The sequence below is a fragment of the Fusarium flagelliforme genome, assembly GCF_020744385.1.
Source record: "Fusarium flagelliforme strain FIESC 12 MPI-CAGE-AA-0113 chromosome Unknown B0J16scaffold_7, whole genome shotgun sequence".
Taxonomy (NCBI): Eukaryota; Fungi; Ascomycota; class Sordariomycetes; order Hypocreales; family Nectriaceae; genus Fusarium; species Fusarium flagelliforme.
The window spans coordinates 906,528-930,745 of record NW_025763509.1 but is presented as its reverse complement, the minus strand read 5'-3'; the positions used below and the strand labels follow the sequence as shown (position 1 = coordinate 930,745).

At 50.1% G+C, this 24,218-nt stretch overlaps 6 protein-coding genes across 6 annotated transcripts; 2 read left to right on the top strand and 4 right to left on the bottom strand.

The window, feature by feature from the left end:
• The first annotated feature begins 77 nt into the window (after positions 1-77).
• On the top strand, positions 78-2,400 carry B0J16DRAFT_182229 (major facilitator superfamily domain-containing protein). The gene is made up of 6 exons (XM_046122636.1): positions 78-425; positions 478-685; positions 738-754; positions 940-1,042; positions 1,094-2,019; positions 2,068-2,400. The coding sequence occupies exons 1-6, from the start codon at positions 241-243 to the stop codon at positions 2,252-2,254; spliced, it is 1,626 nt and encodes a 541-aa protein (XP_045978801.1). The 5' UTR covers positions 78-240; the 3' UTR covers positions 2,255-2,400.
• A 22-nt stretch (positions 2,401-2,422) lies between these two features.
• B0J16DRAFT_348652 (uncharacterized protein) lies at positions 2,423-3,958 on the bottom strand. Its single transcript, XM_046128774.1, has 3 exons — positions 3,428-3,958; positions 3,179-3,371; positions 2,423-3,123 (listed from the first exon to the last, which is right to left on the bottom strand). Exons 1-3 carry the CDS (start codon positions 3,804-3,806, stop codon positions 2,547-2,549), a joined length of 1,149 nt encoding a protein of 382 aa, XP_045978800.1. The 5' UTR covers positions 3,807-3,958; the 3' UTR covers positions 2,423-2,546.
• Positions 3,959-4,537: 579 nt separating this feature from the next.
• B0J16DRAFT_309909 (glycoside hydrolase superfamily) lies at positions 4,538-7,991 on the bottom strand (the record flags this gene model as incomplete). Its single annotated transcript, XM_046124936.1, has 7 exons — positions 4,538-5,599; positions 5,650-5,943; positions 5,995-7,063; positions 7,117-7,260; positions 7,319-7,691; positions 7,747-7,824; positions 7,876-7,991. The coding sequence occupies 7 exons, from the start codon at positions 7,989-7,991 to the stop codon at positions 4,611-4,613; spliced, it is 3,063 nt and encodes a 1,020-aa protein (XP_045978799.1). The 3' UTR covers positions 4,538-4,610.
• A 646-nt stretch (positions 7,992-8,637) lies between these two features.
• Positions 8,638-9,807, bottom strand: B0J16DRAFT_182201 (Alpha/Beta hydrolase protein). Its single transcript, XM_046122633.1, has one exon. The coding sequence runs from the start codon at positions 9,645-9,647 to the stop codon at positions 8,682-8,684; it is 966 nt and encodes a 321-aa protein (XP_045978798.1). The 5' UTR covers positions 9,648-9,807; the 3' UTR covers positions 8,638-8,681.
• Positions 9,808-11,277: 1,470 nt separating this feature from the next.
• On the top strand, positions 11,278-13,655 carry B0J16DRAFT_348649 (S-adenosyl-L-methionine-dependent methyltransferase). The gene is made up of 9 exons (XM_046128773.1): positions 11,278-11,906; positions 11,958-12,073; positions 12,124-12,185; positions 12,247-12,272; positions 12,322-12,340; positions 12,392-12,507; positions 12,567-12,573; positions 12,626-13,244; positions 13,302-13,655. The coding sequence occupies exons 1-9, from the start codon at positions 11,604-11,606 to the stop codon at positions 13,450-13,452; spliced, it is 1,419 nt and encodes a 472-aa protein (XP_045978797.1). The 5' UTR covers positions 11,278-11,603; the 3' UTR covers positions 13,453-13,655.
• On the bottom strand, positions 13,595-22,397 carry B0J16DRAFT_182187 (uncharacterized protein). Its single transcript, XM_046122631.1, has 16 exons — positions 21,661-22,397; positions 21,300-21,608; positions 21,032-21,251; positions 20,851-20,974; positions 20,132-20,794; positions 18,971-20,076; positions 18,620-18,920; positions 17,284-18,569; positions 17,130-17,226; positions 17,046-17,071; positions 16,073-16,993; positions 15,736-16,014; positions 15,278-15,678; positions 15,047-15,218; positions 14,689-14,991; positions 13,595-14,631 (listed from the first exon to the last, which is right to left on the bottom strand). The coding sequence occupies exons 1-16, from the start codon at positions 22,182-22,184 to the stop codon at positions 13,744-13,746; spliced, it is 7,620 nt and encodes a 2,539-aa protein (XP_045978796.1). The 5' UTR covers positions 22,185-22,397; the 3' UTR covers positions 13,595-13,743.
• Between the last annotated feature and the right edge of the window lie 1,821 nt (positions 22,398-24,218).

The following is a 24,218-nucleotide window of genomic DNA, read 5'->3' as shown; positions in this document are numbered from 1 at the left end:
CAGGACCATCACCACATGCACAAAATCTTAAGATGGAACAATATGAGGTTTGCACGCACGGTGTCGTCGATGGATGTCTCGACCGTTGCCACTTTGAACGGCCATGAAGAGAAAACGCGATGCGCGACGCCGGGATGGGCATATAAGGCGTTGCGTTGAGCCTTGTGGAACAAAGACGAAGGACTCAAGATACATCAATTTCTTCAAGCCTTTTCTCTTCAATCAATTGGGACCGTCAAAATGTCAGAGTCAGACTCCATCCCCGGTACGATTCATCTCGTGGACGTCCAGCGCAATCTGCGCGTTCGTCATGCGGGTGGTGGTGAAGGCGATATCGTCTTAGATCCTGCCCCATCTGACGATCCTAACGATCCTCTCAATTGGTCTCCTCAGCGTAAGCGCCTGGCTTTGGTCTGCCAAAACTTGTAAGCCCATTCCCTATAGCACTGATGAGCTCTGTAATGTTAACCGAGACAGGTACACTTGGTTCTCGGGTATGTCTGTTGCGACCGTGTACTCTGTTCTCGTACCGCTTGCGCAGCAGTCGAAAGTCTCGATCCCGACTCTCAACGAGGGAACGGGTTATATGTACTTGTTCTTGGGTATTGGTTTGTTGTTCTGGCAGCCCTTTTCGCATCGGTATGGCAAGCGAGTGGTATACCTCATCTCAATTCTTGGGGCACTTGTAAGTTGGGACTCCGGAGCGCAGGGACGAGCAATTATAACAATAGTCTTAGGGTACCAGTGTTTGGAGGTAAATATGTTCATCCCGTCAGCATGTCAAAAGAATTGGCCGCCGAGAGCATAAGAGACGAAATAATTTGCTCATCTTATGCTAGCTTAGGCTACTTTATTTCTGTAGTCTAGGCCTTAGAGGACAATTCTTCTGACACCCACCTGATCCATCGCATCTTCAATAAGACTGACCGTGTTTTGCAGTGCATATGTGTCGAGCAACGGGGAATGGATCGCCAAGTGCATCATCCAAGGCTTCTTCGTCGCGCCCATCGAAGCTCTGCCTGAGATCTCTGTTACCGACATTGTAAGGCCACGATCCCCATCAATCACACGACCCCAACTCATCATTTCTTAGTACTTCACCCATCAACGCGGTACCTACATCGGCATCTACGCCCTCGCTCTCACAGGAAGCAACTACTTCGCACCTGTCATTAGCGGCTTCATCGCTGAGTATCAAGGTTGGCAATGGGTCTTCTACTGGCCCGCCATCTTCCTCTCTGTCGTCTTCGTCTTCCTGTTTCTCTTCATGGAAGAGACTAACTACATCCGCGTTGCGCCCGACATCAACAGACCCCAGATCGAAACCTCCCGAGCGAGCGACGAGAACACTAGGAAGGCGGGAGAGAAAGAGACGGAAGCTGGGAAGCATGAAGTCAGAGAGGCTGATGAGGCAGTCGGAGAATACGCTAAGCCCAAGACCTTCTTGCAGAAGATGTCCATTTGGCATCCCTCGCCTGGTCAGAGTATGGCGCGACATGCTGGACGCTCACTTGAGTTCCTTTCCTGGCCCGTCATCTTCTTCGCTGGCTTCTCATATGGTTCCTATCTCATCTGGTTCAACGTCCTCAATGCTACAGCGTCCATTGTTCTGTCCGGCCCGGGGTATGTCCTCAAGCCGTCAATGGTCGGCTTAAGCTATCTCTCCTGCTGCCTGGGCGCCATCATCGCCTTCGGCGCCGCAGGACGAATGAGCGATTGGCTGACCATCAAACTCGCGCGTCGCAACAATGGCATCATGGAAGCTGAGCATCGTCTGTGGCCGCTGGCGATATGTGTCATCGGTGTCCCAGCCTCGTTGATCCTCTGGGGCGTTGGAGCGCAGCATGGCGTGCATTGGTTTGGTCTGATCTTTGCCATGTGCGCTTTGTCGACGACTAGTGTGATGGGCTTGATCATCAGCATCAATTATCTGATCGATAGCTACTATGACTTGAGCGGCGACGGTATCACGACGATCATCCTGGTTCGAAACACGATGTCTTTCGCTATTAGTTATGGGTAAGTTGGCACCATCGCGCATTTGACGCCCGCTAACAAGAATAACAGTATCACCCCATGGATCACCAATTTAGGATACCAGAACTGCTTCATTTCTGCTGCATTTGTCGCCTTGGCCGCTTGTTCTGCGGTCTTCATCATCATCAAGTATGGCAAAGCGCTGCGAGTCCGGACTGCGCCCAGATACCACAAGCTGGTCGCAGATGACAAGAGAGTCATGGGCCTGATGCCGTAGCCGAGTCTGCTAGGTACTAATTAGGCTGGTAGTGCTGGTGACCAGAGCAGCAAAACTTGAGGTGACAGATGACCTAGGGCTTGTCTAACCCCATCCGAAAGGACTGTTGTTTCGTCTCTGATGTTAACAGGGCGAAGGTTTCTACGAGTATCAGAGAGGCTTTCATAGATCTGATGAATAGCTCAATTAGGTAGTATAATTAATACTCGTGAACATTATCGTATCATTCCGAGTTTGACATGTCCGCGCTCAATCCCGCTATGCTCCATGTGAATCGATCTCAAAAAGGCATCTAGACAAATGCAACGGCGGCCAGAATGGCAGCAGCGAGAGCTCCAATGCTGGTTCTGGTCTTGGATCCGACGTTACCAGAATCGCTGGTCTCGCTCGCATTTGCGCCATCAGCTGTAGACGTCCCCGAGCCGGAGCCGGAGCCACTGCCACCCTTCCCACCACTTCCGCTACCACCAGAGCCTCCACTGCCCCCAGATCCAGAGCTCGACTTTATTCCGCTATCGGTACCAGCACGAACGTTACCGACAGTAAGAGGCGAAGGCGTATCACCGCACGTCTGCGTAACCTGGACATTCGCAGCGCCGGGATTATCCGACGATCGGATACCGCTGCTCTTAACGTCCTGGAACTTGCCATCGGTAGTATATAGAGGTTCGTTGTAGACGTTTGCGTTGCCCGCTTGGATCTGTAGGGTACAGTCCGTCTTTGTAGCTCGTTTGCGTAGTTTAGCACTTCCTTCGCCGACGAGGATGGAAGCGACTATGTAGATGAGTTCGTCGTCGTCGAAGTCATCATCGTCGGTTTCGACGGGTACCGTAAACGTTGCTTGGCCGTTGGCGGGAGCGCTGAGCTTACTGTAGTCGGATAGGTTAGTGGAGGTATTTGGCAAGGAGGATGCTGTAGACATACATGGCGGGCTTGCCGTCAACTTCAATTAATTTTGCGTTGTCGCCGATCGTCGCGTTCTTGAGATCGACTTCGACTACGGCACCGGTGCTAGTCGGAGCGGCGCTCTCGGTAGCCGTCAGAGTGGCTGTATTCGTCGCATCGTCATCGTCTGTATCGGTCGCAGTAGCTGTAGCTTCGTCGTCGGTCGCGCTGGCTTTGAAGGTTGTTAGCATGCCCTTTCGCTGCGCTAATGTTGGTACTGCGCCTTACCATCTGCTGTAGCTGTTCCTACAACTGCAGATGAAACCTCGTCATCGTCATCATCATCGGTTGCCGTAGCTGTTGGTTGTCCCACTTGAGAGGCATCCGCTGTCTCTACCGGCTCGTTTGCTGAGGGTTCTGGGACAGCTGTAGGCGCAGCTTCAGCGTCCGATTGTGGTGTATCATCATCGTTGTTGTCGCCGTCACTTGAAGGATTCGCAGGCTGTTGAACAGGCGCCGAGGGTTCCGCTGCGGGTGCTGAAGGTTGGGGTTCAGCGATAGCTGATGGCTCTGGTTGTTGCTCTGGTTGTTGTTCTGGGTCTGCGACTGTTTGGGCGAGGCCGTTGACAGCCAAAAGGCCAATGAGGACGCTCGGAGCGAAGCGCATATTCACGGGTGTCGGTGGTTATCGGGCTGTTAATCGATAAGGCACAGCGATAAGAATACTGTGTTCGAGTTGACAATTAGATCTTGACGTAGAAATACTGAGAAAGAAGAATCGAAAGACTAAAATTCGAGCTGAAAGATGCTTGTTGTTATAGATGTTCCAAACATTCAGCTAAGCTCCCTCCCTTTCGTCTCTGACCCTGCAGATGGTGGCTCTGCCAGTCTAGACCCTGTAAGTGCTGGCCACGAGCAGCTAGACCAGCCACTAAAACGCCAACTTGAAGCACTGGGGCTGTGTTTACCGCTAAAACAGCTGTTGAATGGACCAAAATAGCGTCCATCAGGTGCTGTGTGTCAGCGCCACGATATTATTGGGCATGGAATTGTTTTCTATACGAGAATATTGCTGCCAAAGGGCAAGCTCAATCCGCAATGAAAGATCCCAGTAACTATACATAAACACTTGTGCAGTTCCAAGCTTGTATTAAGCTTAAATCAGCATGCGAAAGCGCCTTAGCTGCAGGGTTTAAAATGGTTTCAATAGTTGGCGCCATGAAGGACGCTGAATACAAGCTGAAAACTTAGTAGAAAACTAATGGCAAATTCCGCCTCCAAGGTATGCAGAATTGGCGATTGACAAGTGCGGCTGAGCAGTCATACATGTTTTGGTCTTCAAGCCAGCATTCCCATCTTCAGCTCGTCCCTGGGCGGCTTGCAAGTGTGCCTGGCGTGGCGCTACAGCTCAAAAGGCGTCTTTTTTATTCTTCTAGCGACTTCTGAATGCCTACCCAGCCCACCTGTACTCCTACGCATACTGCGATCTACTTTCAGCCCACTTCGGACGAAGGTATTCACTGTCAAACTTGACATCAAAGCTCGAGCTATGCGCATAGTCAACCTCCCACTCAACCTTAACCTCACCACCTTCAGCGCTCTGACTCCAAACCGTGACAGCGATGGTGTTCTCTCCGCTGTAATTGAGCACACCGGGAGGAACAGGGAAAGAGACCTGGTTGCCAATGTAAGGATTGAATCGGCCGTATTGGTAGCCGTTGATGAAGAGAAGGACGCGGACACGATTGCTGTAGCCCTTTTTGGTGGGCGAGAAGGTCGCGTTGGAGGGGGCGGTGAGCTTGAATGAGATTCCGACGTCGAGACCATCGGGAATGTCGAGATCGACGGTGGTTCTGTAGGCACGGACTCCCGCTGAAGGGTTGACGAGGGTGCCTTGCTTAGAGGAGTAAGACTTCCACTTCTTGTCGGAGAAGCCTGGCAGGTGAGCACCGATACGCTCCGCGTAGAGACCGCCTTCGTTCAGAGGACCGCGGACTGGGTCGATGACTTCGCCCTCGACGCTTCCGGCATGGCCAGCAATCTTCCATTCAGAGAACTTGTATCCACCCGTGGCAGAGCCGATGAGAGTGGCGTTGGTGATACCTCGAGGGTCAAGAGCGCCCTCGCGAAGGTCGTGTCCAGAGTTGTCCATCAACACGACTAGGGTGTTCTCCTTCTTGGACAAAGTAGCATTCTTGAAGGAAAATTCTTGGCCAGACTTTCCGACGGTAGCATTGCCGAGGTAAGAGCCGATGTAGTCCGAGTTGAGCCAGACAGAGTAACCAAAGGCCAGACCACCAGTGACATTCAGATACACGCCGGTGGGAGCCTTGTCAGTCGTGGGGAAACTGGCCCTGTAGATGTGGTTTCCGTAGTGGATGTTGTATTCGTCAACATACAAGACGGGGTTCTTCAAGTCGGGAACGAGAACCGCATTGGTAGTATTCTTCTTGTTGGCCACTAAGAAAATTGTCAGTACTAGAGAACCCTCAATAAAAGTAGATACTTACCAATCCAGGCTGAAGAAGAAGTCTTGTAGTCCGACTTGATCTCTGGCAAGCTGTCCGCGTACTTCCACGACTCAAGCTTGGGAAGCTTCACCTTTGAAGGACCCTTGAGCTTGGCAGTGTACTTATGGCCTTCTTTCGATGAGATCTTGACCTTCTCGCCGTTCCAGGAGATGGACTTGAGAGATTCGGAAGCAAAGACTGTAATTTCGGTAGACTTGTCGAGGTCGCCTTCGATGTTGAGCTGTCCATCCTTGACGGTCGCATGACGCACAAGATAGGGTCCATGAACAAGAACTACAAATGTTAGTTGACCTGATATCTCAGAGATTCATGATGAAGACATACCAGTTTTGTTGACCGGCGCAAAAGGATCATTGTCCAGTGTGGGCGACCAGAACTTGTAAGCAGTCTGACGATCAGCCAAGACAATGGTCGAGCCGTCCTTCATGTTGAGGGTGAAAAGACCCTTCTTCTGAGTGTAGTTGACGGTCACACTCTTCTTGCCCGCCTTGATCTTGAGACCCTTCAGAGATTTGTCATGCTTGAGTTCAGTATGCCCCTTGAGAGCGAACTCTCCATGCTCACCCTCGGGCAGCCAAAGCACGATGACCTCCTTCTTGTCAATGACAGAGTAGGTGAGGACCTCGGCTGTGGTATAGAGAAGAGTCTTCTCACCGAAGTGAAAGTCTGTAGGGATGATCTTGGACTGATGGCCGTTGATGGTGATGTGCTCACTTTGAGGGATGGTCATCTCGCCTTCAGTAGTGTTGACGCGGATCTTGAAAATCTCCTTAGTGCCGGACGGCGAGTAGTCATGTCGAGCAACATAGAAGGCCGCACCGTTATCCTCGTGTCGAAGCTCCGAGATAAGAATATCGTCGTTGGTTGACAAAGATGTGCTGTTAGTGACCCGGTTGGTCTTGGTAAGATCGTGCGCCACTCGAGTAAACAAAGTCAACGACTTAGTCTCGTAGTACTTGTCCCAGATCTCTCGGTTCTCGGAGATAGGTGAGGAGTAATCGTAGCTAGTAGCAACTACGGGACAAGCGAACCAGCCCCAGTTGGTACCGCCGTACATCATGTACAGTGAGATGGCCGTGGCTTGCTGAGCAACCAAGTCACGGTAGAAGATGTTTGCGAAATCAGGGCCAATATCGCCTGGACAGCCGCCCTCAGGGCCTCCCCATGGGTTGTAAGAACCGCCTTGGAACTCAGGCAGGAAGTGAGGTTGGGCTGGAGACTGCTTGGCGAAGTAGGTGACGTAGTCTTGGATGTTGTAGGGGACGTATTCACCGTTGGTACCTGTGCATTCGTCGAGATTGCAGCTCCAGCAGGATGGGTAGCTGTCTACACCGGTCACATCGACATTGCCAGTTGCATTGGCTTCGAAGTCGTTGGACCAAGAAAAGGTGCGCTGGAATGGTCAGTTATCATGGATCTAGTAAGATGGGGGGTAGGAAATCTCACAGTATTAGGGGCGTTGTGGAAGACGGGTACGTCGATACCAGCGTCTCTGGCCGAATCTTGCAGGAGCTGCATATAATTCGCAGTAGGTTCGTTCAAGATCCGTTTGTCATCATTCTTCCATTGACCACCCAGCTCGTTCTCGATCTATAGAAGTCAGTTAGCCGCAAAGAGCTGTCCACGACCCATAACAAGAAATTCATACCTGGAACATCGCAACATTACCGCCATTGGTGATAAGATGCGGCTCAATGATCTTGGATATCTCAGTCCAGTATTTCGACCAGGCCTTGGTAAATCTAGGATCGTCGTTGCGCAGCTTGCCATACTCGCCGGTCGTCACCCACAGGGGAAATCCTCCGGCGTTGGCTTCGGCATTGACGTAGGGACCTGGGCGGATCAAGAGATAGAGACCGAGCTCTTTTGCCAGTGTCATGATGGACACAAAGTCGTGCGCGCCATTCTCGAAGTCGAGAGCTCCTGGGGACGCTTCGTGGTAGCCCCAGCTGTTGTAGATGCTGAAGGCATTGAAACCAGCCGCTTTGATCTTCTCCAGCAAGTCGCGCCAGAGTTCGGGCCTAGCATAGATCCGTCAGCAATGGAACGAGTGTTTGGGGACAAGGTGAAGCATACACGGGCAAGCGCCAGTAATGGAACTCTCCGGAAAAGACAAAGATTCGTTGACCGTTGATGAGGTAACTGTGATCGTCCCTACACATTGGTTAGTGCTGGGCTCAACGTATTGTAGTTACTTCAATTCACCATTGAACAATGTTTGTCAACCCATTGTCTTGTATTGGAACATTGGCATTCTCTTGCGCAATTGAGAATCCTGTCAAGGCCAAGAGCCCGACGGTAGAGAGTGAAAGCAACTTCATCTCGACTCAATACCTCTGTCAACAAAACCGAGCGCGTAAAAGTGGAAGCCATTTTGGCGGTATTTGTATGAAGCTCGGTGGTTGATAACCCGTACAGCATGCATGACATGACATAAACTCGCATCCCCGAACCTGTCGATCCCAGCCCCGGGAGTTCGGTCTTGCTTGCCCGGTTGGTGAGGGGAAGAAAATGCATCAATAGGAATTTTGCCGTGGTTGCGGTATTAGCCGTTGGCAGTTGTTGGTCAAGACTTTATTATGCCTGATGACACCTTTACCCCACATTCCTCCGCATTTCTATTGACGCGGCTCTGGAAGTTGAAGAAGTCATTTCATATGCATCGGTCGTCTTTACCCTTTCAGGTCAGCTTTTTACCTGACTATTATGGACAATTTCTATCATGCTGTCCAAATTTATTGAACCCGCGTATAGATCGACATCAACCGAGTTCCGTCGTATTATGCTTTGCTCACACATATCCATACCTTGAGCAGATCGCGCTGATCTACACGCATCATACCTTAAGGACACCGGAAGAATTGGCTGTGAAGAGCATAAGAGATGAAATAATTCGACCATCATTTTTTATTTTACTATTCTAAGCATTAGACAACAATCTCTCTGTTACCCACTAGCCACCCTAAGGGTTTGGATCTAATTTCAATCGGCTACAAAGCGCATCACAATGATCACATCCTTCTCAAAGCACTCACTCGACTCTCAGTAGCTCTCTTGAACCAACTGAGCTCTCTCAATCCATCAAATCCATGAGGCAGTCCCGGCCAAAGATGCAACTCTACCTCAACATGCTCATCGGCCAATCTATTAGCATATCTCAAACTCTCATCTCGGAAGAGGTCTAGAGATCCGATATCGATGTATGTAGCCGGAAGACCTTTCAAGCTGGCAGCCTTCGCAGGAACAGCGTAAGATAAAGAGTTCTCATCACCACCCTCTCGGAGTTTCGAAAGATAAGCGTCCCATGCGACTTTTGCACCAGCCGGTCTCATTACTAGGATGTCGAGATACGGGTCGCCTTCCTTGAGGTTGTATTGATCGTCCAGCATGGGATAGATCAGAATCTGTTTTGCGATCGGAGGATCGAGTTGACGGTCCCTAGCCATCAGAGCAGCGCCTGCGGCAAGACCACCGCCCGCACTATCACCGTACAAGGCGATTCTAGTAGGGTCGATATTGAGTTCCGCAGCAGAGTTCGATACAAATTGTATAGCTGCCCAAGCATCTTCAAGTGCCGCAGGAGCAGGATACTCCGGAGCCAACCTGTAGTCGACAGCGAAGTAAGGCAACTTTGAGTCATTCGCGAAACGCGCAATCTGCGGCGCAAATGGCGGTACCGTGCAGGCCACGAAACCTCCTCCATGAAAATAAACGACCGCAGGCGTCGGTTCCTTCGAAGCTAGTGTTTCGTCGCATGCGAAGCGGGTGACTTGGATCTCAGCCCCATCGGAACTCTTGACAGTATATACATTCTCTTTCACCCCAGGTGGATATGGCGAGTTGGTAACAAAATTTCGAATGGTGCTTTCGATACCAGATCTAAGTTGGTGTACTGTTTGAGGTGGATCGGACCTGGGACCTATGGGGGGTGATCCGATTGCTTTGTAGTATTCTGGGTCGTATCTGAGGCCAGTCATGATGAGATTCGATGTGATGACGAGATGAGTTTGGGAAGTACTGCCTAGATGTGAGGGTTTTATAAGAAGCAGTTGCTGACTTTCATATAGGCTAATTTGTATGACCCCGCAGAGTAAGATATCCCGCTGTTGCTGATGTTTTTTGATCGATATCGAAAAGGCCTGCGAGCTATGTAGAAACCGTTTCGATACGAGGCTTGAAGCGGTTTACCTCTCTCGGTTTCTGCCCAGGATAATATCCAATTCATCCCCAAATTGAGCAGGACCTCTCTTGTGTGTTCATGCCGTCGGGGATGATTATCTAGGCTTACGTGATGTTGCCTAGGACTTGCTCCTGGCTATAGTAAAGTGTCGCAAATGTAGTGCAGTACAACTCTTAGCTTGCTTATCTTGGTGGTTGAAAGTCTCACTATCAGGTGGGTAGCGAGAGAATGTCTTAGACTTTGGGCGTCGAAACAAAGTGGTCTGAATGCTGGTCTTGGTCAGCACAAAGTGACTGCGTCATTTCGTCTCTTGTGCTTACAAGGATCGATTCTTCTTATACGCGTATGACAACCGAAAGCGAAATTGTTTGCACAATCGCCCATTCTGGATGATGACATCAGTGAATAGGTTATGCGTTGGCTCCTCGAGCTGCCTTGATGTAGGGTAACCGACATCCATTACATAGATATTCGTAGCCAAGGCAGAAGACGGCGTGGTGATTCAAAATATATAAATGCTGAGGTATTCCTTCGAATCTGTCTCACAGTATTTTCTAGTACTTATAGCAAGAGCATTCCAATCAGTGACCAACACGTCAGAGTGGTGAAAGAATTGCCTGCCGGAAACACAAAGACAAAGCAATTTAGACACTTTATACCAACTTAGAATAGCGTTTGGACTTTTCTTACCCTAGCAGTATAAGCCTTGGGGGGCATTCCTTCTGTAAGCTACCTGCAACCTGCAACTTTTCTCATCACTCGAGATGTTACAAAACCGTGATGAGAAGTGTCGCCGCTTTATCATGAACGGGTTAACCGGGCCTCAGTTGAAGTGCCGAGAAACCCCTGCTCCATCATGGATCCAAAACATGGAAGGACCCCACCACACAGTCACTGGAACAGGGGACAGCTGTCGGAGCGAGAGAATGCCATGCACCAACAATGCTTTGTTTGTCTCATAATGTGATGGGAATTTGTGGTCACAAACACCAAATCTTATTGATACGATATCACACGGGCTATCTATTATAAAACGAGCCGTGTTATGTCCTACGTCTGTGTCCTCAGGGATTTAGTTTCAATGTGACAGGTTCGCTTAAGACGCTAACACTCCACTGAGGTTACAAAGCTGAAAAAATAAAACAATATTAAACTCTAAACGACGCCTTAATCTATTTCCAGTAGGGACGCGCTGGCAGTTCACACTGAAGTGCTAACCGGACAGGGCTAGAGAGTGGGATGATCACTGAGAGAACGAGACATCAACAAGGATAAGTTCAATGCCCAACTGGCAAGGGAGACGTGGAAAAAATAGAAGAGAGGGTGATGCGCCCAAATTCAGAAATTTCATCCATTAGAACCGACTGACCCCAACCCCATTGGGCTTGTTTTGAATCAGACAGACCTGCGAGTGATAGTTACCTACTGCACAGCACAGCACAGCACAGCACAGCACAGCACAGTCACAGTCACTGGCACGGGCACTGCATACCACAGCAATTCCTGCAGGATTCGGTAGTAAAAGCTTGGCTTTTTTACAATCACCTCTCCTCTTCATCTTTCTTTACCGACAATCAATTTATTCATTTGCCACCTCCCCCAAAAGGACAAGGACGAACCCACCGATCACACTAAAAAAGGAAGCTTGGGCAGAGAGGAAAAAGAGAGAGCAAACGGTTTTTTGGCGTCGGATCGGCCCGCATTCCCTCCTGTCAAATTCACTCGTCGAGTCGTCATACGAATACTGCAACAAATGGCAGACACAGCAGACAATGGACGCGACTCGAGCTCCATGAGAAGCGCCGGGGCTGGATCCACTGGAGACCGGGACCGGGACCGAGCAGCGACAAGGCCTGCGACACTCACCGCCTCGTCTTCGTCCAACATTTCCAATTACGCCTCTAGCGTCTCCAGCGACAGCCAGAGCCTGAACCAGAGCCACAATAACCTTTCAGGGAGTACCGGAGCCCCTGGAACACCCGTTAGCCGACGCTCAGGCGGGTGGGATCGGCAAACTCTTTCCCCGGCCGCTGCTGCAAGGGTTCGACTTGATGATGTGAGTATCAACTACATGATATGATATGTCCGAAACTGACCATCGTGTTAGGCCAATGAAGATCATGCTCCTCACCAATCGAGTAATTTACGGCCTAGCAGTGAATTGTTGGAAGACTCTTCAGATTCTTCAGACGAATATGTATCGACTTACAAACCATTGAAGACGTGAGAAATTACTATTGCCATTCAACATGACTGTATACTGACCTGATCAGTGCATCACGCTCAAAACGTTTCTTTCAGTCTATGGTTAGCAAGTTTACAAAATCCTCAGTTCGTACGTTTCTCTCGAGCACGCATTCGGCTGTAATCAGCTACTGACCGCACGCAACATTTAGGTTACGGATATCTACAAAATACACAGGTAAGACATCCTCACATGCTTTTCAGAACTAAGCTAACTCTCATTCCAGCAAGAACAAGATAGAAATGGTATTTACATTTGCCTCGCGTAGGCTTGCGCCGTTGCTAACACCTTCTCAGTCATACAACATACTGTTATCATCAACGTTTTTAAAGGACAACTTCACTTATCACCCATAACACCAAGACCAAAACGAGTTCTCGATGTAGGCACAGCAGGTGGAATATGGGCACTTGTAAGTTCACACGCTCGACAATACCAACATTATATCCCTTTCTAACTTTTGACTTTCAGGAATTTGGTAAATATTCTTCCGAGCCAATGCCTCCAACCTCAAATCTAATCTTCTGTAGCCCAGAAACACCCTTACTGTTCAGTCCTCGGCGTAGACATCGAACCCGTTCACCCACAATATACGAAATCCAACTGCACCTTCAAAACGATGGACATCACTCAAGACTGGGACTTTGAAGGCGGCGGCAACTTCGACTTAATCCATATTCGACAACTCGGCGATATCAACGACAAAAAGAAGTTAATCCAATCATGTTTCGAGCATCTACGGCCGGGAGGTTGGGTCGAGTTCACAGAATGGATCGCCATAGTAAACTCACCTGATCACTCACTAAGAGGAACCGCCTTTCGCAGATGGAACGATTTACTGGAAGAAGGCCTGCAGAATTTCGGCACTACTGTGCATTACCCCGAGAAATTCAAGCCGTTGCTGCAGGAGATTGGGTTTGAGCCTATCGTCGAGACGAGAAACGGTGCGCCGACGAATGCGTGCTATCCTGGGAAGAAGTTACAGCGCATAGGTCATCTTATGACGCAGAACTGGCTGCTTATTGTCGAACCGTTAACGATGCCCGTTTTTACGCAAGGCTTGGGATGGACTGCAGACCAAGTGCATGCTCTTCTGGCAGAAGTGCGAAGAGAGATTCCGAACACGAAATACCATTCTTTCATGACATTGTGAGTAGCAACTCTCGGAAGCTCGGGTGTGAGCTTTTACTTACGATTGAAATCTAGAATTACTATATGTGCCCAAAAGCCGTGGGACGGAATACCTCGATCGTCGAGTCTCACCTCGGCAACAGCTTCAGCTTCTAGATCAGAATCTTCTCTTCCCCAGACCAGTCGATCAGGTACTCCGCTTCCCTTCTTAGGAGACATACTCTGAGCACGACTTCAAGAAACGGCATTTGGGAAGGTCACTGGAGGGTTTGGCACGGGATTGGTTCAATGATTAGCGGTGAATGGTTCATGATATCCGGCAGATGATAGAAACTGTATCGACCAAGGCATAGATGAATAAAGCGGTGTTGATATTATTAGAACATGAATATCCTTTGGCGAGGGAACGGCGTATAAAGTTGATTGTGGAGGAATATCCTAATAGTAATTTATGAGATACTAAATGCAGATCCAAAACTATCGCCTATATCGTGTCCGAAGAAAAACACCAGTGCCCTCACACAATCATCCGAGAAACCCTCGCCGCCAGATCCTGAATGCTATACGGATTTGTCAAATCACTGATAGGCAAGTCAATTTGGAACGCATATCTCGCCCAAGATCTGACCTCGATCGCGATGAGAGAGTCCATTCCGTACTGGACTGCCGATCTTGACGGCTGAATATCGCCAATTTTCATGGACAGCACTTGTGCCAGTTTGGCAACAAGAGCGGTACAAACGGTGGGCTGTAAAGCAGCTTCTCTACCCTCGGGCGCATCACCAAGTCGTCCGAGAGCGCTTCGGAAAGCCTTGACGGCTGTCTGGACTGCACTCTCTCCACTTCCAGCATCCGCATCACTCGCCGCATTGTCAGTAGCTCTGGATCGCAGCATACCAAACTTTGCGTCCTTGGCCCAAGACTGCCATTCAGATGTGGCCTTGTCGATCATACCGAAACTGAGAACAATTTGGCCTTGGGCGAAGTTATCGTAGGTAGAGTCCTTGGAAGTTGTGGGGTTCTCAGGCAGACCGGTTGCAATAGCACCCTCTACCACGCGTAGAACATCTCGCACCGTGATAGGTCTGAGACCACGAGACAGCAAGGAAGCTTGAATCTCGGGACGCTCGCTGATGTTTCCGACATCTTCAACAAAGCCGAGATCAACGGACGAAGCTGGAAGACCAAGGCTCTGACGATATCGAGCAAAGGTGTCAAGGAATGTGCTGCTCGCCGAGTAATTCGACTGGCCCTCGTTACCCAGAACACCACATCCCGAGCTAAGCATGACGAAGAAATCAAGGTGCTGTCCCTGAAGGCAGTTGTGGAGGTTCAGTGCACCGTTAACCTTGGGGCTGAAAACCGCATCGAAATCGTTTAGAGTGATGTCCTCAAAGAAGCGATCCTGAGAGATTGTTAGATCAATGAATAGAGAGCCATGTGGTCAAGGACAAGTACTTACGCTAAGTCTCAATGCTGAATGAATGACACCACCAACTGGTGTATTTGCACTGGCGATAAGTCGTTCCACAGCTGAGTAGTTGCCGACGTCGCAAACCTCAACTCTGGCGTTGCACCCGTATGAAGACAGCTGCTGCAAAAGATCACCAGATTGCGAAGCTCTCGCGACCGAACTGGTAGCAAGAATGAGATTTCGAGCACCATAGCTGGCCATCCAGACTGCGATGGCACGTCCTAGACCACCGAGACCACCAGTGATGATGTATGTCTTTCGATGGTCGAAGGGTGATGTTTTGGGTTGTGTCTACAATGGCGAAGTCAGCTTATGATTCTACACGAGTGTGATTGACAATGTATACCTTAACCAATTGCATATCATTGCTGTTTGCAAGTGATATCACTTGCTTCTTGTGACCATCTGTCGACAGTGCTGAGAAAGCGGTTGGAAGAGAGTGAAGCCCAGACACCTCAAGCGGCATATAGGTATTGACCTCCCGCCTCTCAACCATACCCATAACCTGATCCAATAGTCTGTTGAAATAGTCTGTCAGTAAACTAGAAAGAGACAATAAATAATTGAGAGTACTTACTCTCCGAGATCTTCGTTGCTCTCATGATACGCATCTGAAAGATCAATGGAAGCAAACATGACGTTCTTGTTAGGCCGGAGAACGTCGTCCTCCCGTTGCGCTTCACCCGATCCAATTTCGACGTAAGTTCCTCGCTTGGCTATCGCGTGCGAAAAGCCTGCATATTGTCCCGATTGAGTATTCAGGATGAGTCTGTAAGTATGTCCACTCATCGCATGGGCGGCGGTGGAACGACCGACTTTTGGTGCAACCGTAAAGATCTTTGATGCACCGACGCCATACTTGGTGAGAAGGGACTTGTCGCTGTCAGTGGTGGTGGCGTGGACATCAAGCTTGAGCGCTTTCGCCATTTTGACTAGAGCAATGCTTTGAGTCGACGTAGCATTGGCGATGAGAATTTTCTGTTTGGTGTTAATGTACTGAAGGTACAAGTGTGCGTCGAGATTGGCAATACATACCTGGCCTATAGAGACTCTTGCAGGTGTTGTAAGCGCATACAGCGCGGTGACGAAGCTTGTCGGGATTGCCGCCGCATCCTCAAACGAGAGCCAGTCAGGAATCTTGCGACAACAGGCCGAAGGCGCCAGGTACTGCGTCGCGAAGGTTCCTTGCCCAATGACAGCAACGCGGTCTCCAGGACTGACTGATGTGACATTGGCAGCACAGCTCCTGACAACACCAGAGCATTCGCGACCAAACTCCAACGCCGGAAGGGCTCCTTGGGCAATTCGGCCATCCTGTATCGTAATTAGACATGACCATTATTGTTGATCGGAAGGAGGAAGTGGTACTTACCCGCTCGTCAAGTCCAATAGCCTTGACGTCAACAAGCACATGCCCGTCTGGCAATGCTGAGTACTCGTCATCTTGTGCCATAGTAAGGCTGTCAAAAATTCCCGGCTCCCTCACAACCAAGTGATGTGGGGCCTGCGATACCTCCATGGCAGGCAGGTTCATCTTTCGAGCGGGACCATAAGCGTCCTCCAGACCCGAGTCCTTGACAAGCCTACATGTCCACAGCTGGCCGTCTTTCTCAGCCACTTCGTAATCCAGCTTAGAGATAGGATCGCCGTGAGAGTAATGGATTCGCTCCAAAACGTGGTAAATGATACTAGACGCAGCATCACCCTCACTGCTCAAGTCCAGAGTGTACAGCTCAAGCTGGCTGTTCTCCATCCTGAGCGTTCGTGCGAAACCAGTCACAAGGCCTCCTGTCGTGCTTTGCGGCTCGAGATATACCTTGCGAGTGATCCAGATGCACTTGATAGGCTTAGCGAGCCATGACTTCAACGCCTCCAATTGCTTCGCCCCAAGAGAAGCGAGGAAGCTTCCCTCAGCCTCATCAACAAGAATGAGCCACTCGCCTGACCATTCTCGTGAAGTAAGATCTTCGAGACTGCCGGATGTGGCTGACACACCCTTTTGGGCAAGGAACTGTTCGACATGATCTCGAGTCGCCGACACGCTGTTCACTCCTGCAATGTGAACCTTCTGCTCCGAAAGTGGCTCGGGAGGAGTGTAGTCGACGGGCTTCGCTCTCGCAGTCATGACAATGGTGCTTGAGATTTGGCCGCTGTTGGCTGCCTCGCGCTGAGCTTGTATCTCAGAAACGCTGTCGAAGTCCGCAGCAAGCTCTTGTCGCCATTCATCCATGGAAAGGCCAGGTCCAGAGCGACCAGGCGATCGGGGGCGCAACCACCAGCCTGTCAAGGGTCCCTATGAGATAGTTAGTGATGGAATCCTTGCGCGATGTAAGATTGAATCATACCCAAAGGAAATTTGCTGAAGTGAGATCTGCGTTGTCAACGTATTAGTTACTCGTATATATGGTATGGGCGAAGGAGTCACTTACCTTCTGACAGCTCGCCAACCAGTAGATATCCGTCGTCACGCAGCAACGAGCGGATGTTCTTCATCGCGAATGGAAGATCAGCAGTAGCATGAAGCACCTAGAAGACAAAAGGTCAGTAATGGATAGTAGGCAGTGACGTGCATCGGAGACTTACATTGGCTGCAACCACAAGGTCGTACTTCTCCGCACCAAAACCCTGTTCCGAGATATCCTTCTCGATGTCAAGAGTCTTGAAGTCCATTCTATCCCAGACCGCGAACTTCTTCTTCGCCTTTTCGAAGAAACCTGCTGAGATGTCTGTGAAAGTAAACGATTGGTACGCATCCGGCCCTCCGGCCTTGGAGAAACCGTGCAGCAACTCAGTTGTCGCGCCACCAGTTCCGCCTCCAATCTCCAACACCTTCATGTTGGGGTTCTTGTGTGCTAAGAGCTCGGCAACGGAACGGAGCTTCTGGTTCATGCTTGTTGTGAAGATACTTTCCTCGTAGAACCTGTACAGAAGGTCGTTCTCGAGCCAAACGGCCAGCGCCTCGACTTCTCCTTGGAAGATCTTTGCCATGTTGAGGGCTAGCTGAGATACGATGGCGGCGTCGACAGTCTCAGAGATTCCGGAGTTAGCAACAACCTTCAAGATGGCTTCTCGAACTGTTGCAAAACCGTTTTGCTTATGGCGGGCTACGAGCCTGTCCTGATGCAGCTCAGCTTGTTCAAGCATCCACGTGTGGTACGATTGTAGGTGAGGAGCCAGGTCCTCGCCCTTCTCGACACCATTCTCAACAATGAGAGGTATGAGTTCCTTGACCAGGTCTTCAAGATTGACAAGCTTGTTTTCTGCGGGAAGACTCTTAATCTGGATGGAACTGGCCAAGTTGTCATTGTTCGAGATGTCGCCGATATCAGGCTTCCAGGTGAGCCTCAGCCATGGCAGAGTAGGTTGGTTCTCACTCGTGGCCCTGTCCATCTGCAGACCCTCGACGACGAAGAATGGTTTCGACATCGCGTCGTAGCATTGGACGCCTCCCTGGATTCGAGTGAATCCAACAGGAGATGTGTTGGTAGTGCAGCAAGCGATGTCCGTCTTGTCGGCGGGCATGCGAATAGAGATCTTCTCCATGCGCGACGGCAACAGCAAAGTATCGATCTCCTGGAAGTAACCCGAGCGGTTAGCCAAAGCGGGTGTTTGAAGAGCCGCATCCATCATGGCTGGGTGCAAAAGATATCGTTGGCCACGGACGGGCGACTGCGTTGTTGATGTCATGTCGATCTTAGCAGCGCACGCTGAGAGCCCTGGGCGGACTCGGACTTCTGAGAGGAGCTGGAACTTGGGCCCATAGCCATATCCTACTCTCTCCAGAGTCTTGTAGTAGCTCTTCAGCGGTACTTCGAGAGGCATGTGGTGCCAGGAGGTTCTGCCCTGGGACGAACCATTTTCGTTGTCGGCTGAGAATGGTGAGCTTGAGTCATCAATTGTTCCGCGGTTGGGTACTTACATTCAAGGACTGCAGCCTTGCCGTGGCAATGACGGATATCAACATCGCCTCTGAGCGAAGAAATGGTAAAGTCGTACCAAGTCTCTTCAGATCGAGCGTTGTCGTTTCGTGGGATCAAGGTAAGGAAGAGATCGATTGGGCTCTCGTCCGGGAGGATGATGGAATTGGAGAACACAAAGTCTTCCAGCTCAAACGAGTAGTTTGACCAGTCAACCTCTTTGCTCTCCTCTTGAACCTGCATCATAGCCTCAACAACCATTGCTATACCGGTAGTGAAAGACAGTGTCACGATGCCGTTGACCTGCGATGTGTTAGTCTGATGTATATGTCCATGGATCGCTCACCACATACCTGATGGTCGACTAGCCAAGGAGCGTCTTCAATCGACACCTTGTTCCTCCACGTGGGCGCCGAAGGATTCGCCCCTCGGCAGCGAGTTCCCAGAATCTCGTGTCGCGGGTTCTTTCGGAATCGCCACTCAGAACTGTTTCGCGGCTCAGTCCAAGGTGTGGAAGAATAATCCCAAGCATAAGCGGGAAGATTGTCCTGGATATGATTGGGGAGGCGAACAGACTTGCCCTGGAACAGAGGGTTGGACTTGTTCACTTGTTCCAGACTCAATTGCTTTCCATTGAGAATCAAATCGCCAGCAAGGCTCATCAGCTGTTGGCTTGTGTCTGCATTGCGGAGCATGGTGGAGAAATAGGGCAATTGAGGCGCGTCAGCGAGGGACTTGACGATCTCAGATGTTGGTCGCGATAGTAATGAGTGCGGTCCAATCTCGACACACAATCCGAACTTGCGATCTTTTTGAGCCATGGCCAGTGTGACGGCATCAGTGTACAGGACTGGTGAAACGAGGTTGGCTCCCCAGTAGTCAGCACCAACTTCAGTTCCTTCCAACTGACGACCGGTAACAGACGAGTACATGGGAACACGTCCCACCTTCGGTTGCAGGACATTTCGAAGCTTCTCCATGTAATCATCAACCACTGTCTTCATAGACCGAGTGTGGTATGCTCGAGTGACAGCAACATTCCTTGAGACGATCCCGTGACTGCTCAGCTCGGTGGCGATATTCTGGATGCCCTCAATGGGGCCGGCCAGAGTAAGGTTCTGAGGTCCGTTGAAGCACGCAATCTGCACGTCGTTGCGCTCCAATGCATCTTGAAGCTCCTTGGCGTCTGGCGCACTTCTCACGGCCAGCATTGCACCGGATGGAGCGTTCTCACATGCGATTCCTCGATAGTAAGCGACCGTGATGGCTTCCTTGGCAGTAAGCGCACCACACGCGTATGCCGCGGCGGTCTCACCACCTGAGTGGCCAACGACACCATCTGGAAGGACGCCCCAGCTGGAGAGCACATCGGTGAGAGCAATCTGTACCGCTAGGGAAAGAGGATGGGCGAGTGTCGGCGAGTTGATCTCATCTTGCGTAAGCTCACCAGTGAGCTTGTCTGTAAAGAAGTCAGTACCCGTGGGATAGGATTTTGGAGGTGTCGTGCGACGTACCTGTAAGAGACCATGCTGACTTTTCCGAAGAGGAAAGTTCTCGAACGACGTCGTCCAGCAGGAAGAAGGTATTGCGCGCGACAGGGAATGCCTCTAGCAGGCGCTTTCCCATTTGCGACCATGTCGCTCCTTGGCCAGTGAATGTGAAAATAATCTTGGGCTCGCTGCTACTAGTCGGCGCTTGGTTAGACTTGAGCGCGTTACCCTCAAGCTGCTGGATGAGGTCGCCAACAGTCTGCGCGACAGCAAAGGACTTCCATGGCCGAACGTGAATCTGACTTCGTGCATTCAGTGCCGTGATGAGAGGAGCGGTCAACTCATGGCATTCTTCGTGGGTTTTGAGGAACTCGAGAAGATTGGCAGTGTTTGTCTCTCGCGAGTCACGAGACGCGCCAGATGTAAACACAAGGAAGGATGGAGAGGATTCCACATGGCCATTAGTGCCGTTGGTAACGCTGACGTCATGTGTGCCATTCACACCATTAGTACCGTTGTCTCCATTGGTGATGCCATTGGTGATCTTGGGAGGCTCATAAAATTCAACGACGGCATGAGCGGTTGATCCTCCGATACCGAGGGAATTGACGCTTGCTCGTCGGATGGATTTGGAAGGCCAAGGGTGCGGTGCAGTAGCAACGCGAACTCTCCATCCATCAAAGTCGACTAAAGTCATGGTCAGTCATTGTAATAACACGTGGAGGAGACGAATCAAGACATACTCTTGGGATTGGGTGTCTTGTAATTGGTGTTGGGAGGGATTTCTCCCTTCTCTAACGCCAGCACCACTTTCATCAAACTGCTTAGACCACTGGCCGCTTCCGAGTGTCCCACATTGGGTTTTGTCTGTCCTGATGTTAGTATTTTATGTGCAAGAATCTGAAGTGACGGAGTGCGACTTACCGAACCGACCCAAAGAGCATCTTGGGACTTGTGACTCTCACTGAACACTGCTCCAACAGCCCCGAGCTCTATACAATCACCAACAGGCGTACCAGTGCCATGGCACTCGAAGTATCCTGTCTCACTAAAGTTCGCAATTCCGGCTTGAGCATAAGCTTGCAGGATTGTGTCTCTCTGAGCGCTGCCAGAAGGCTCGGTGATAGCAGGCGTAGCACCAGAGCTATGTTCGTTAGTATTGGGTCCGTCAATTGAACAAGTTGGGACATACCTGTTGGAGGAAGTTCCTCGAATGACGGCTCTGATACTGTCACCGTCTCGGATGGCATCGCTGAGCCTCTTGATGTACACAGCATTGGTACCTTCACCACGGCCATAGCCGTTGGCAGCTGCGTCAAATGTCTTACACTGACCATCTGCAGCAATGGCACCCAAACGTGTAAGGGACAGCGCATAATCAGGACTCAAGAACAGATTTGAGGCGCCAATTACGGCACCGTCACACTCGCCGGCCTGCAGCGCTTGGCATGCGAGATGCAAGGCGACTAATGAGCCAGAACATGCTGTGTCAATGGTAACGCTAAGTATTTATGTTAGCATTTTCGCCGATCTCAAGCTCACTGATAACATACCTGGGACCTCCAAGGTCAAGTGCGTGACTGATGCGGTTGGCAAGCATGGTACGAGTTGTTCCAATGGCGATGAAAGTCGGAAGATATTCCGGATCCTGCATCAACATGTCGTGATAATCACTCACAAACATGGCGCAGTAACACCCGATCTTGGACTTGGAGATTGTCTCCATAGAGATGTTGGCTGATTCAAGACACTCGTAAACAACCTCAAGCAATTGCTTCTGCTGAGGATCCATGGCTGTTGCTGTGTCTTTGCTTATACCAAAGAACTTGTGGTCAAACTGCTTGATGTCTCCCTTGACAAAGTGAGCACCTCTGAAGGCTTGTTCTCCCTTCTTGTTGGGGTCCATGGACAGGAAGTTCTCAGTGTTGAACCTATCCTTTGGTATAGGCGTGGCTGATGAACGTCCAGCTCGAACATGGTCCCAGAGGTCCAACGGCTTGTCAATGCCACCTGGTAGGCGACATGCCATGCTCACGATGGCAATGGGCTCTCTCCATGGTGGAATCTCGGAAGGCATTGTGTGTATGAATCAGGGTGAACTGATTGTAAAGAGATGTTGAATGATGTAATACAAGAGCCGTGAACTTGGACAAAATTCACATGAGAGAAGCGTGGATAATCTTCTAGGCTATTGGAGAGATACAGACACGGACATATATGGATCACATAGGATCACGGCGAGGAAATGGCAAGACATACTGTACCAGAGACATGAACCGTATCAGTAGACAGAAAGGTCATCCCGGTTCCCGGGTTCATTGCCTGCAGCTCCTAGTGTACCCCACCAACTATTCCAAACCAGGTTATCCTTGTGACAGTCGGCCTCGATCTAGGTCTTGGTTGGGTCATCCTAGCACGAGTGATGATGAATCCGAGTCCACCACGATGGATGCGCTACGTCTACCCATTGCCTCAATTCGCCATAGTAAACCGTCTCGGATACCGCGGTGTTTGTAATTTGCTATGGATACGCGGGAAGACGGGCTCTCCACTCTGTTGCTGCAACGTTGAAGGAGCCGATCTGTGGATATTGAAGAAGTTGCATGCAGCTCTAGGCTCGGAGGAGGATGCATGTTAAAGAACATGATGTGGCACTAAGGCTGCCAGGTGAAGCTTATCATCTTTTAGGTAATCAGTTATATGCCTCAACGGTAAGCATGCCCTCAGCTGTAGCTATTATCATGCTGAGGATGAAATGGTGTAGAGGGAGACAGTTCAGGTGCCGTGATGGTGGAGGCAATTACAGCCATGGCCACAACGTTCCACAAGAGCAGAAAAGATTTTATGGTCAGATGTTGATCTTGCCAATCTAAGGTTTAGTGATGGGTGGAAATAATGTCAACGGACTCAAGCACAGCCGACGATGGCCCATGGGTGAGGTAAATAGTAATCATCGTAAGATCCAACGTAGACCCAAGCTAATGCAAAATTGACTTTCTTCTATGGCAATCATTCCTCAAAGAAGCTAGATCCCGCCGAGGAAGAAACCGTTGTGTGTTTTCTCGCGTCATTTGTTCGCTTAACAACCGACCTTGCAAAGAAAGCCTTCATCTACCCATGTCGACACACTCTGACCTCGTCTATTCCTTACAACATCGTAGCTTAGCAACATTGTCTATGACTTCGGCAATTCTATAATAGACGGTGTGCTGTGCCTCTTTCTGCAGATTCGGCAGGTATATGCAGGTAGGGTTGTAGCCAAAATCCTTGAAGCTTGTTATATGCACAGCCTACCAATCATTCAAGAAGATCCTGGGATAAATTTCGGGTCAGACGGTTGGTTCCAAATCCTCAGCTAACCAACAAGTCTCTGCAGGAATGTTCCTTGTAATACAGGGGCTGTCATGTCGCTCTTAATTGCTGTTGGATTACATACGACGTCGCGACCCCACCTGTTGGTTCGAACTCATACAGGGGTTCAGAATTAGGTCCGGTTAAAGCAGCGATTACTTTCGTATGATAGGAATTACGAATTGCCATTCCTTCCCTGGGTTAGTTCAAAGAGCTATCACTCATAGAGCCCGTCTATACCTCGGCTTATCAATGTAGCAGGCGTCTTCCTCTGCATGGTCACATAATCCACTACCATGGGTTTCAGGACGTGCCACTTCTACCGAGCCTGGGATGGGCCGTGCCGCTCCTAGCTCTGTTGGTCCTGCTCTTTACGCATGAAAGCAGTCTTCAAGTCAAAGCGTGCATGGATATTATTGTTTCGCGATTTGGTATGCTTCTTGCTGGGATGACCTCTGACCTTTGCAGATTCCCATGACTGCTGATCATGATCTTGTTTGTAGGAGTTGGCCTTGATAGATAAAGCTTAGAACTTACTGCAATCGAGGGTGGCTTCGTGTGCGTTGTCCATTGGACATTGCGTACACCAAGATTGGCGTCCACTGGCCTACTGGTAGGCCTATACTACGTATATGCAATGGCAGTCCTCGCTACCGTGCCAATGGCTCCCCAACCCACCTGCTGACCATGTGGTCTCTGGATGCTACCTCATGGTATCAATCCCTCCTGTCGAGAACAAGACAAGGCCCCAGACACTAGG

Bases quoted from the DNA above. Each gene is read 5' to 3' on its own strand.
- B0J16DRAFT_182229 (XM_046122636.1), top strand. From the start codon at position 241: ATGTCAGAGTCAGACTCCATCCCCGGTACGATTCATCTCGTGGACGTC. The intron at 1,043-1,093 runs GTAAGGCCACGA...ATCATTTCTTAG, and splicing joins AGATCTCTGTTACCGACATT to TACTTCACCCATCAACGCGG. The intron at 2,020-2,067 runs GTAAGTTGGCAC...CAAGAATAACAG, and splicing joins TCTTTCGCTATTAGTTATGG to TATCACCCCATGGATCACCA.
- B0J16DRAFT_348652 (XM_046128774.1), bottom strand. From the start codon at position 3,806: ATGCGCTTCGCTCCGAGCGTCCTCATTGGCCTTTTGGCTGTCAACGGC. The intron at 3,372-3,427 runs GTAAGGCGCAGT...CAACCTTCAAAG, and splicing joins AGGAACAGCTACAGCAGATG to CCAGCGCGACCGACGACGAA. The intron at 3,124-3,178 runs GTATGTCTACAG...ATCCGACTACAG, and splicing joins GTTGACGGCAAGCCCGCCAT to TAAGCTCAGCGCTCCCGCCA.
- B0J16DRAFT_182201 (XM_046122633.1), bottom strand. From the start codon at position 9,647: ATGACTGGCCTCAGATACGACCCAGAATACTACAAAGCAATCGGATCA.
- B0J16DRAFT_348649 (XM_046128773.1), top strand. From the start codon at position 11,604: ATGGCAGACACAGCAGACAATGGACGCGACTCGAGCTCCATGAGAAGC. The intron at 11,907-11,957 runs GTGAGTATCAAC...CCATCGTGTTAG, and splicing joins CAAGGGTTCGACTTGATGAT to GCCAATGAAGATCATGCTCC. The intron at 12,186-12,246 runs GTACGTTTCTCT...CGCAACATTTAG, and splicing joins GTTTACAAAATCCTCAGTTC to GTTACGGATATCTACAAAAT.
- B0J16DRAFT_182187 (XM_046122631.1), bottom strand. From the start codon at position 22,184: ATGCCTTCCGAGATTCCACCATGGAGAGAGCCCATTGCCATCGTGAGC. The intron at 18,570-18,619 runs GTAAGTACCCAA...CACCATTCTCAG, and splicing joins CAAGGCTGCAGTCCTTGAAT to CCGACAACGAAAATGGTTCG. The intron at 14,632-14,688 runs GTAAGTACTTGT...ACAATCTCTCAG, and splicing joins ATTCAGCATTGAGACTTAGC to GATCGCTTCTTTGAGGACAT.